Genomic DNA, 12853 nt, shown 5'->3' with positions numbered 1-12853 from the left:
CAAAAAAAAAAAGAAAAAAAAAAGACCAGAACCCAAGTTCTAAAAATTGTTTTAGGTCGGTTATAGTCGAAATAAAATCTGATTTAATTGTTTAAATTTGTTAAATTAAGTAACAGTAAAATGAATTACGACTAATTTAATTATATTATTTTCACCATATAGACAATAGATGGTTTTCTCTCTCTCCAATTTTATTTATTTTAGTATATTTAATTTTAAACATTTTGTCAAAGAAATTTTTTAATTAAATACAACTTTTTGAAAAATATATAATATTAATATTAGTATTAATTATATAATACATAAAAAAATGATTAGTTTACTAGGTTCTGAATAATCCGTTTAGATAGTATTTTCTTACGAAATATTTAACTGCCCCCTAGCAATTTCTTAGATATTGATCGGAGCAGTTTATATTCAAATATTTTTTCCATTGCCATTATGGCCCATGACATGCATCATTTCATATGGTATATATTCAGGGCCGGCTTAGATAGTGGACCGAGCGGTGTGACTGCCTCGGGCTCAATTTGTTGTCTCTCTATTTCTTAATAGATAAGGGTCTGATTTTTTTTTAAAAAACATGTATTTTTATATTAAAGAGACCTACTTTTTTTATACGAAAATATTTTTTTTATTTCTATAGATTTATTTTTAAAAATATAGAAAAGAAAAATAATAGTTTGGAAATTAAAAAAAAAAAATTGCTCCAAAGCCTACGACACCATTGAGGCCCTGTATATATTTGTATTACCTCCCCCGGTATGGTTTAGGTAAAGAGAATTTGTACTCTTTACACACAACATTTACCCTATTTGCACTCCATACCTTATTTCCCCCCAATTTTCTTTCCTCCATCGTTACCATTTTTCCCCCATTCTATGGTATCCCACTTTGTTTAGTATATATCGCTAATCTGCTCTTAGGTAAACAAGTGATGCGCAAAGAGATTGATTTGGTCATGTGCTTTCTACGATTATAGCTCACAAACCAGCATTTTAAGTTGTTAATCGCCCCTTGGCCCAACTTACTACTCGACAACCAAACATTCTTTCCGTTTTCTGATTAGTGCATGTGCATGTAACATGTTTTTGTCTAACTTGAAGAACTAACTAGATTCGGATCTGTGCGCTCGCACAGGTATTTACTTTATCTTTTATATAAATAAATTTGTTGTAAGTAAACAGTGTTATATATTTTATATTAAATGTTATTTTTTTTCTTATAAGTATAATATAATATTCCATATATTACTTTTTTCAAAAATATGTTGCTATTTATTTTTCATGTCACTATTATATATCATATATGTGTCATCGTATAATTAATGTATTTTATACGTACCATCATATAAGTATTCATATAATTAATTGTATTTTATACGTATCATCATATAAATAATCATATATAATATATTTTTAAAACTTAATATGAAATATAAAACCATAATTTAAGTTGGCGTTTGAAATTGGACTTTTTATTTTATTTTTCTTATATATATATATATATATATTTAAAACATTTTTTATAATGGTTATTGGAAAATATTTTAGTAAAAATCAATTTTTGAATATATGTATATTTTTGAATCAATTTTGATATAATTCAATTTTAAATTACTATTTTGATTTGAAATATGTACAAAAAGTTTAAATTTTGTTTTATGATTATTTTAGACAAAAGATATTTTTAGGTAATTAGTTTGGGTCATTTTTCGTATATTTTAAAGCTGGCCAGATATATAGTTTTTCGTAATAAAATGAACTTCCAAATTTTCTAAATAACATAAGTCCTCCACTCTTTTTTTCTTAATATATTGTTATCTCTGTTTTCAAACAATATTTTATTTTACTGTTATTTATGTTTTCAAATACTTGCTAAAGGTATTTCTATTTTAATAAGATAAATGTTTTGATGGTATTGGAAAAAACCACATTGCATTAAGAGATGCTTTAGATAGTTTGTTCATCTTGTGCAGTTTCATTTGCTCCTCGGTATTTAAACAAGCTCCGATTAAAATGTTTTCCAAACAATATATAATTATCTGATGTTCACAAAGTGATGCGACTTAGACCATGAGCAATAAGGATGTTAAAATCCACTTTCAACGGTTGAATAGCATGCAGTGAGGGTGTTAAATTTTTATGTTAATCTACGTGTATTCAACGAACGTTGGAAAGTTTCAACTGTTGAATATTTTTTTTGTGGCCCCCGACAGCTACGTGTCGCAACGTGAATGGCCGCGCGGGCAGACACATTTTTTTTTAAGATTCAAATGATGTCTTCTGATTGGCTGTGTATATTTCCTTTTATTTTATCCTCACCCAATAATTCAAACTCATTTATTTTATAATAAAACTATTTTTACAAAAATAAAATTATATCAAAATTCAAAATTTTTTTTAATCTATAAATATAGACTACTCTCATTTCGTTTAGATACAGAAAAAACATCATTTTTCACTATAATCAATTATTTTAATGTTTTAAATTTTTTTTTTGTTAAATGGATCCAAATAATAATTCTTTCAACAACCAAAACTCTTCTAATTTTCCTTTTAACTTCCAAAATCACAACAATTATCAATTTCAAAACCAAACTTCCAACCATCCCCAAAATATACCAAATTATGGGTTTTCACCAAATTTCTTCATGTTGTCATCTGTTCCGAATTATCCTCCAAATTACGGATCAATGATGCAATATTTTTATCAAACACCTCCTCTTTCTTCTACTCCAACGGGTGATGAAAATGTTCTGAGAGCAACTGAATTTCCCGAAAAATATGTATGTGCTTTAAGAGTTTTAATGTATTTTATTTTGTGTGCTTTGTATCATGTGTGTTTAAAATTTCTTAATAATAATTGTTTGTATCGTATGTATTTAAAGTTTCTAATTTTAGTTGTTTTAATAATAATAAGTTTCATATTTTTGAAAATAAAATTTGGTAAATATCTTACTTAAAAATATGTTTTTAATTTTGATTATTTTGTTAATACAGATTTTGGTTTTATTTAAAAATTAAGCTAAGTATAATAATTCAAAATAAATATTATTAAAAATTATGTTATTTTAGTTTTTAAGTTAATTGTAAAAAGCAAAAATATGAATTAAGAGTTGTGGGGTAGAGTGTTGAATTTTTTAAAACAAACCATTGTACATGTGTAGATTGAAGTGAGTATTGAATAAATGCGGTGGAAGAGAAAAAAGATGATGTGGAATGTTAAAGGAGAAAAATAGGGTGTTAAATATGGAGAGGACGTTGAAACCATCGTAGATGGTCTTACGATGATGAATGTATCCAGCAAAGGCGGCTGTATACTTGTTAAAATTATGTAGTCAGTGAAAAACTATCCAGCTAAGATTCAAATTTATGCCTTTCCATCTAGGAAATTAGCCTTAACGATACAAGTTCAATCTTTTAGCTCAATTTCTATTTCAAAATGTAGCTTTCAAGACATAATTTAACATTTTCCGGTGTGAAACCATTTTCATTTCTGAGGTCAGAAAAGAAACATTGATAATTGAAAAGTAATTCGTAAAATGAAATAATATTATCGTATAGAAAATAGAAGCAGTCGTCTAGTCTTTTTATCCAACCTCTAGAAATTGAAATGAGGCTGCTATACAATGAAAATAGTGAAGACAACTCGAACCGCTAGGCAATCAAATTAGGATCAACGTCGTCTGAATTGAAGTTTTTTTTAATGAGTTATTCAAATATGTTACAAGCTTCAAAGTCGGAAAAAGATCTAATAGGGTGTATCAATATAGAAACATGCAATGCATAGTTGGAGTGTGGTCGGGTAAGTCATAAGTGGAACCACTTTTACCACGTATATGTTGGAGGAAAGTTAGGCACGCTTTGACATCATTCTAAAGTCAGCTTTCACGCAATCCTTATTGGTCTTTTTAACCTAAGATGTATACTCACATCATCGGTAATTATATATGTTAATTGTTTTTTAAATGACCTATTCGTAACATATACAAGTATGATATAATATTAAGTGTGGAGGACAACCCGTCGGCAAGCTATTCATTGGGCAGCCCACTTTCGAAGACACGAATAAAAGTGGTTGTCCTTTTTAGTGTACATAGTAGCCCATTTCTAATGTCCCACTTATTTTTATTTTTTTGCTTCTCCACCATGCTATATACAAAGGGTGTCTCGAGGAGAATTGGTTTCACTTCAAGATCTTATGTACGCAAAATACATGAGAATCGTATTAACGTTAGTTAATTATCGATGATGATGGTTATCAGGTTATGAATAATAACTTATGATGGTGATGTTGATGATAAGTGATATTTTGTTTCAACCAAAGGACTTAAACTCGACAAAGATTAAAAGTTATTCTTTAGGGGCAAAAGAGAAGTAAACAAAAAAGGTTATAGTATATAGAGTGGAGTCTCCAACAAAGATATCATTCACTTTTGAGTGGATTAGCTCCACGCTTAATCAAGAGTGCATATCCATACCACATACGTGGGTCCCAATCTAATTCTTATGTTTCTTCAAATATATTTACGATTCCGTGTAGTATACGTAATCAGGACTATTGTTCCTCTAATTAATTCATATGTTTATTTGATCGTTAATTGGGACTATTGTTTTGCTTACGATGATGGTATATATACAAACTTCAAATTTCATTCAAACGTCATCCAGCTATACAGTCTACGCCCGGATGGCTATGAGACTTGGGAATGTGTTACAACACACTCTAGAATTTAAATTTCTCTCGACACAATTAGTCACAGCGATAAGAAGTTTGAGTTTGGTCCAAACAATTTATAAGGTAGTCTGGTAACAGATGATCCGGTTATTCCTGATACAAGTCGGAAGACATTCCAAATTTTGTGGTAACCATTCATTCTTTATGAAACTGATCACATTAGCCGATAGAGCATAAATATAAGAAATATCTATACAGTCTACCTCTAACTTTTCGTTACAAAACACAAAGTATCAAATTATATGGGCTTCATGTGTTGGAAAACTTTTATAGTGTGTCGAACCATCGTCCAAAGCGTCCATGGGGGAACACACAAGTGTACATTTGTAGCGCGTGTATCTGGGTGGACCCAGCGATAATGACAGTGTGGAAATATTGTGATGAAAGAGACTGCGCGTGTTGTTTCATGATGTGTCGCAGTGAGAGACTGATGTGTATTTCATATTTGCACAATCCACTTGGTAACGGTGCATCGTATTTTTTGCTGCACTCCTTCACCATCCTCTCCGTCCTATAATCATATAATATAGATCATGGGTTTTTGAATAGTGGCTACCAAAAGATGAAGAGGGAGCTAGTTACATTTATTTTATTTTCTCAACCAATTTAATCTATTTATTTTTTATTTTGAACTGGATTTAATCTATTTTGTAACATCCATATGATATATATGATTCACCAATTGCATGTTTTAATAGTAGCGGTCCTAGCGGTTCAACAAACATCCATACATATCTTGGGACTAGAGTGAGAGCAGCTCAAGACTCATTCTAAAGAGCATTTGAACTTGAGGAGCACACTTTTTTATATTACTATATTATATATATTTTTGTCAATAAAGAGTGTACTAGGGTTTTTTCAATCTTTTTCGGTGAGTTTTTCAATCGGATTGCCATTCTTAAAAATCTTTACAAGATGCAAGAGTAAACCATATTATGCTGCTACTGCAAGAGTAAACCATATTACTTCTAGTAACACTAAAATTTTGATACTGTAGATGATTATATAATTGAAAAGAAAAACAGAATATTGATCAAAGTAATACTATAAATTATACTTATGATGTCACCATGAGGAAGTGATAAAAACGTTAAAATGCAAAATATAAGCATGCCGCAGAATCATGGCAGTGGATATCTGTCGCAATCATTACTCATGCTAACGAGATGGATAATTTGTACAAAGAAACTTCATTATCCCATTCAAAACGAGATGGTATGTGTTTCAAAAAAAAAAAAAAACGAGATGGTATATAGATATTTGCGTTTCTTTTGTTTCCATCGTAACTAGTGAACATTAGGAGGGACCTAACGAATCGTATAATTCTTTTTTTTTTTTGAAAACGAGATGGTATATAGATATTTTCTTTTCTTTTTTTTGCCATCGTAAATAGTGAACATTAGGAGGGACCTTGCGAATCGTATAATTAAAAAAAACAAAAAAAAACACAACGAATCGTATAATTCATATAAAAGTACTTCCAGTTGCACCCTCTATAAAAGGGCAAAGGCTGGCTTCTCTATGACCATATCTCACCACGAATCATTATCACTCCTTCTCTCTTTTATTCCCTCTATATCTATCTCTCTGTTTTCTTTACTTGTTGGATATGGGAGAAGCCGTAGAGATCATGTTTGGAAATGGGTTCCCGGAGATTCACAAAGACACCTCACCCATTCAAACCCTCCTCTCTAACCAGCAGGACTGCCACTGGTACGAAGAAACCATCGATGATGATCTCAAGTGGTCTTTTGCTCTCAACAGTGTACTCCATACAGGAACTAGTGAGTACCAAGAAATTGCTCTTCTGGACACCAAACATTTCGGCAAGGTACTTTTTCGTCTATTAGTATCTATATTGTATAGCTTTTATTAATAACAAATATCAAAAAAATTAATAATAAATATCTTATAGCATCGTTATATGTTACTGGAGACTAGATAGTATGAAGTCATATGTTACTTAATTAAAACAGGTGCTTGTGATTGACGGGAAAATGCAAAGTGCAGAGAGAGATGAGTTTATCTACCATGAATGTTTGATCCACCCTGCCCTCCTTTTCCACCCCAAGTATGGTGTACTTCTATTTTTTAACAAAACTAGTTAAACTTGATTAACTAATATTGGAACAAATGTTCATTAATGCTGTAAATAAGTACAATTGGATTAGTTATTTGCTTTACCCTTGTGTGCTCTCTAAATAGCCCCAAGACAGTGTTCATAATGGGAGGAGGTGAAGGCTCTGCTGCAAGAGAAATACTAAAACACAAGACGATCGAGAAAGTGGTCATGTGTGATATTGATCAGGTTAACTTCTTATCTCTCTATGTATATATTTGATCAGTTTTTATAGCAGAGACATAATAAACTCATTGCTAACACATAAATGTTTTTCTTTTCAGGAAGTTGTTGATTTTTGTAGGAGATTTCTGACCGTTAATAGTGAAGCTTTTTGTAGCAAGAAGCTTGAACTTGTAATCAAAGATGCAAAGTAAGGACACTGGAGCAAATTTAAAACAAGATTTATGATGATTTCCTATTATTTTTTATATATTAAAAGACTTCGAATTCTCACAATTATAATAACTTATTAACTTGAATGTGAAAAGGGCTGAACTGGAGAAGAGGGAAGAGAAGTTTGATATCATAGTGGGAGATTTAGCAGACCCAGTAGAAGGTGGACCTTGTTACCAGCTCTACACCAAATCCTTCTACCAAAACATCCTCAAACCCAAGCTTACCCCTAATGGCATTTTTGTGACTCAGGTCTTTCATCCATTTCTTTGTTGTTTATAACTTAGAAGAAAGATAATCAAACACTTTATTTTAATATACATTTTTCAAATTTAAAATTATAGGCTGGACCAGCAGGAATATTCACTCATAAAGAAGTCTTTACATCAATCTACAACACCATGAAGCAAGTCTTCAAACGTAAGCAAGCCTTTTTGTGTGTGTTTTGGTGTGTAGAAACATGGTGGGTTCATTGTAATGATGTTTTTTTTTTGTAATGTAAACAGACGTGAAGGCTTACACAGCACATGTACCGTCATTTGCCGACACTTGGGGATGGGTGATGGCATCAGACCAAGAGTTTGAGGTCCAAGTGAATGAAATAGATCAAAGAATCGAAGAGAGAGTGAAAGGAGAGTTGATGTATCTAAACGCTCCTTCGTTCCTCTCTGCTGCTACTCTCAACAAAACCATCTCTCTCGCGTAACTTCCTTTTCTCCTTTGTTTATATTTGTTTATTAATCAAGCCTTTTACTAACAAAACTGAAATATGAAATTGAGCAGGCTGGAGAAGGAGACGGAAGTTTATAGCGAAGAGAACGCAAGATTCATTCATGGTCATGGTGTGGCGTACCGGCATACCTGAAGAAGAACCGGTTTCAATTTCAAGATTAATACCATGCCCATGTTCACACACACCAAAAAAAAAAACCGGTTTTGTTTCTCCGCGCATAACCGGGCGTATGTTGTCTTGATTAATTTAGTTGGGGGTGTCTCTTTTTCTACTTTGCTTGTTCCTCAAGTTATTTCGGTTTTGCTTACTAAGAAAAACCCCTTCGTCATCATCAATATCTTCACTTTGGTATTAGTAAATTGTCCACACCAAATCTAGAAATCAAATTAGTTCATTTAATAGTATGGGCGCCCGCCTATGCTCAAAATCAGTCTTGGCCGAAACAATTTTCTTAAAATCCTTTAAATCAGTTTAAATCGATTAAAATAGTCTAAATCTGCTAAATTAATCAATAATGTTAGTGCAATTCAGTCTAATGTATTTTGTATATCTAATTTTGTTAATTCATCAAAATAATTTTATAATTAAAGCCAAAAAACTAAAATATCGTATATAGATTAATATATATAAAATAAATCAATAATTCTTAGTATGTGTAGATGCCTTTTCATGGTGACCCACTTACTTATCTCTTACCTTAGGCCTGATTGAGTCTCCATCTTCTTCTTCCTTCTTCACTTGGCCTTCACCATCTTCTCTCTTTTGAACTATGCCTCACCTAGACTCAAAATAATCCGATTAGATGTTTTCCCCTTTAAATGCCTAGATACCGTCTAGATTTCTTAAAGTTGGTTTATACATTAACAAATACATATCGAAAACTTAAACCGAGTTTCTTGAGTGATTAAACCAAAGCAAATCATGCTGTAATAACAAGTACGAGCGGAGTTAATACATGCAGAAGGAAATGATCATGTGTGACCGATGAGATGAACATCTTGAGGAAGCAGGGTGTAATCGATCTCAAGCTCCTCGAGGATTCGCTTAACCGCGATGACCAGCTCTGTTCTCCTGAGACTCTTCTCTGTGATGTTCTGGAAGTTGATGGTGTGCGTAACAAACAGATTTAAGTTCAGCTTGTTCACATTCTCAATCGCGTTCACCAACAAAAGGGGATTTGGATACCAATTTTGTGGATTTTGCACCAAATATCTGACCAAACACATACAAAAATATCTTGTCAATACACAGTGAGAGTGAGTAGTTTAAGATGGTTTTTGTTTCTGACACTTACTCTGATATAGTTTCCTTTAGAGTGGCAATTTTCGCTGCGGGAGTTGAGAATGCGATGGAGAATGGTATTGAATCTACCATATCTGGACTTCTGTAGTAATTGCTTATCGGTTTTGATATCAACGTCGTATTTGGATAGAACACCTTCTCGTTGTCAAGCTTGAGGAACACTGTAGTTAAAAGATCTATCTCTTCGACCAACAACTTCAAAGGCAAAAAAAGAGGTAAGAGGTTTAAAATGAGTAGTCTTATTAGAAAATATCAATGTTTCGAAAATCGGTATAGACCGCAAATTGATCATAATCAAAAAGATTTTTTTTTAAATCTGCGACTAAAATTGGCTCAAACCGTTCTAAATTAGTTGAAAATAATTTAAATCTGTTTTAATCAATTTAAATTGGTCAATCTCTTTAATCAAGCAATATGTTAGTTCAAATCCACACATTTGTCTAAATCTTTTTGATTATTTAATTTTTATAACTCATCAAAATAATGTTAAAGTTAAATCTAAAAATTAAAAAATCTAATATAATTATAAAATACAAATCAATAATTCGTTAACAAATAGGTCATGCTTAAGCTTCCGAATAATCTGTCTAGTCGCTTAGTCCACATTGGCAAAATATACATGAGTTAGTTTTTCAATGAGTAGTAATATAGTGAGGAAATAATGTTCAGAGTTGCTTACTACAACGCCGTCAATAAGGCAACGATCACCGACGTCGTAAGGATGCATCACAAAGACAAACACAAAAGATTCAAAGATGTTCTTGCAAGTGCTTCCAATCATGAAAGCGAGACCCACAAATTGTGAGGAGAAGACCACTAAGAACTTGGTCGTTGCTATATCCATAAGTATCAACCAAATGATGAAGGTAACAACAAACAAGACTCCACTTAAGATTTTGTCTACTTGCTTAACCGCTGTTTTTGTGTCGTTCAGTGAGTGCCCTAATGCTTTCCTACTTGTGTAAACTTTAATCTGTCATAAAACGGCAACAACATGCTTATACACCAACCTACTGAAGACTTCATACAACGTTCTGTAAAATCATTTGAAATTTGATAAATGTTTGAAAGAATATTACCACCCATTCTGTAAAAGCGTTACGTGTGATTTTCCCGGTCTCGGAACATTCGATTAATGGGAGTACAAGGTCTACCTCTTCCTTAATCATGAACCTCAGCAAGTCATCTTCCTCTATGTAACTGAAAAATAACAAGAAGGTCAACTTTGAACAGTGTTCTTTTTTTTTTTTTTTTTTGAACACAATTTGTAAGAGCACAAGTTAAAAGAACAGTGTTCTAAAGCGCATTTGTAAGAGCATGATTAATGGGAGGTTTTCAGGGTGGGACTCTTGGCGGAATATAAGAAACTGTCTTTTAACACAATTTGTTTAAGAGCCGGTTCTTAGTTTTTTTAGTTAAAAGTTAAGAAACAGTTTCTTATATTCCGCTAAGAACCCCACCTTAGTAACTCTCATTAATCATGCTCTCACGCGGTGGATGAATACCGTGTACGTGGACGTCTAGACAAAGCCTAGACGACTAGATATATTTTGACAGAAAATATAAAAATAAAACTAATATATATACATTATTTAAAAAAAAACTGAACATATAAGTTATACTTCTGATATATATTTTATGTATAAAAATATACATTAACATATAAATAGTTTCAAATTATAAAATTCAGAAACATGTTTAAATATATAAAAATGGTGTTAATAGATTTAAAATTATTTGAAACAATTAAACTAATAGTTATAAACATATAAACCCACAAAATAAGTAATAATTAATATAAATAATATTTATGTTTAAAATCTGCTTAGACGTCAACCTATATAATTCGTACTAATTGATATCCCGCACCTTGTACGGATTAATATATTTAACAATTTTTAATTCTAACTTTTATTTTTATAAAATGATAATAATTCAATTAGATAAAAAAATTTAAATTATTATAAAGTATAAAATTTTAATATTCATATTGGTAATCAATGTATTAAATTATGTTCTTTTGTTTCATATTTTTATTCATAAGATGTAGATTTTAGATCAAAATCTTTTCTATAGTAATAATTAAATTACAAAATTTGTATTGAAATTAACATATATTGTATTTTGACTGAATAAATCATGTGGTACCGAAAGGATGATAAAAATCACAAATATAAAACATTAACAAAATAAAGATAGTTTAGAAGTGTTAAATCTGGTAAAACCGAACTATTTAAAACCGAAATAGAGAAAATAGTTTTGATTTGGTACTACGGAATAAACCAAATGGATAATATTTTAAGAAAGTGCAGTATATGAATATGGTTCAATATATTAAGCAATCAAACCGAATAAACCAATGAAATCGATTAATTCAGATATATTATTATACTTATATTTTTTTTAATAATATGTATTTGATCAATAATTCCAATAAAAATTAGAGAAACTGACTATAATATTAGTCATTAAAATTATAAAATTAATATAAAATAAAAGTAATAATGATATTATCGCTAGATATTGTTAATATCTATTTATTAATTAAATGTTTTAAATATCAGAATTATTATATATTAAATATACATTTTTAAAAAATAATTGTATATATATATCGTTTGAATAGTTTAATGTTTATTAATTATATTAAATATCATGATAAATATATAGATATCAAAATAAAATTTTAAATAATAATATTAATTAGACTAATGATGTATCATAGAATTATGGAAAAGATGATAAGTAAACAAATTAACTAAAATCTTGAACAATATGACAAATCAGCAAAATATCCTAAAATTATGGAAAAGATGACAAATAAACAAATTAACTAAAATCATGAAGAACTAGGGGGTGTCCGCGCTTCGCGCGGAATATTGTTTTATTATTGCTAAGAGCATGATTTTTTTTTGGATAATGTAATTATGTTATCGTTTTTATTTGTTAAGATCATTATTTGATGTTTTTAGTTTGTTATGTAGTAGGTGATAAGTTAATATATTTTGCATTTGTTTTTTTTTGAATAATATGTTGTTGTGTGTATAGTACTTGTTAGTAGTCAAATGAGTCTCTAACGTAAACTAATATTGAATTTCAATAACTTTGCATCTACGCATTTGTTGATTTTAAGATTAACGGTTTCATCGTCAAAATTGTATTATATTTTTTTCATATTTTTGAAAATTATAATTTTTAATATGTTTTTTGCCTCCTCCTCAGATTTTGACCTTAGGCCGTCACTGTCTATGTATTTCGTTATCTTTCTGGTGTCCAGTGCTTCTCACCATCACCGGAAAAAAAAATCACATTTTTCTCTTGTTCTTTCTTTCTTTTTTCACCTGTGTATATTGTATTTGTTGTAGATCGGGTTTATGAGTTTTTCAGTTGTTCGGTTGATTCTCACGGCATTGTAGGCTGTTTCAGTTAATATTGACTGCTTCTCTTCTTCCTTAGATTTCAGCTGATGTTAGGAACTTCATCTCCTTGGTTGGGTCAGAGTTTAGTTGTCTTTGATATTGTATTCCTTGTCGTTGGCTTACCGTCAATAGTCTCTGCTCGTC

At 30.6% G+C, this 12853-nt stretch overlaps 2 protein-coding genes across 2 annotated transcripts in view; one reads left to right on the top strand and one right to left on the bottom strand.

The window, feature by feature from the left end:
* Nucleotides 1-6257: 6257 nt before the first annotated feature.
* LOC106322697 (thermospermine synthase ACAULIS5) lies at nucleotides 6258-8339 on the top strand. The gene is made up of 8 exons (XM_013760800.1): nucleotides 6258-6571; nucleotides 6717-6811; nucleotides 6946-7048; nucleotides 7144-7232; nucleotides 7351-7507; nucleotides 7600-7675; nucleotides 7762-7957; nucleotides 8039-8339. The coding sequence occupies exons 1-8, from the start codon at nucleotides 6350-6352 to the stop codon at nucleotides 8118-8120; spliced, it is 1020 nt and encodes a 339-aa protein (XP_013616254.1). The 5' UTR covers nucleotides 6258-6349; the 3' UTR covers nucleotides 8121-8339.
* Nucleotides 8340-8959: 620 nt separating this feature from the next.
* The window catches only part of LOC106323277 (mechanosensitive ion channel protein 9-like), an 8496-nt gene continuing 4602 nt past the window's right edge, over nucleotides 8960-12853 (bottom strand). Inside the window, exons 3-6 of the mRNA XM_013761424.1 lie at nucleotides 10370-10490; nucleotides 9970-10263; nucleotides 9283-9485; nucleotides 8960-9200 (exon numbers count right to left, since the gene is read on the bottom strand). Coding sequence (XP_013616878.1) covers nucleotides 8960-9200; nucleotides 9283-9485; nucleotides 9970-10263; nucleotides 10370-10490 — 859 coding nt within the window. The remainder of the gene's footprint in view (nucleotides 9201-9282; nucleotides 9486-9969; nucleotides 10264-10369; nucleotides 10491-12853) is intronic.

This window comes from Brassica oleracea, chromosome C2 (genome assembly GCF_000695525.1).
Source record: "Brassica oleracea var. oleracea cultivar TO1000 chromosome C2, BOL, whole genome shotgun sequence".
Taxonomy (NCBI): Eukaryota; Viridiplantae; Streptophyta; class Magnoliopsida; order Brassicales; family Brassicaceae; genus Brassica; species Brassica oleracea.
Note: the sequence above shows the minus strand (reverse complement) of the source record. Positions and strands in the feature narration are given on the sequence as shown.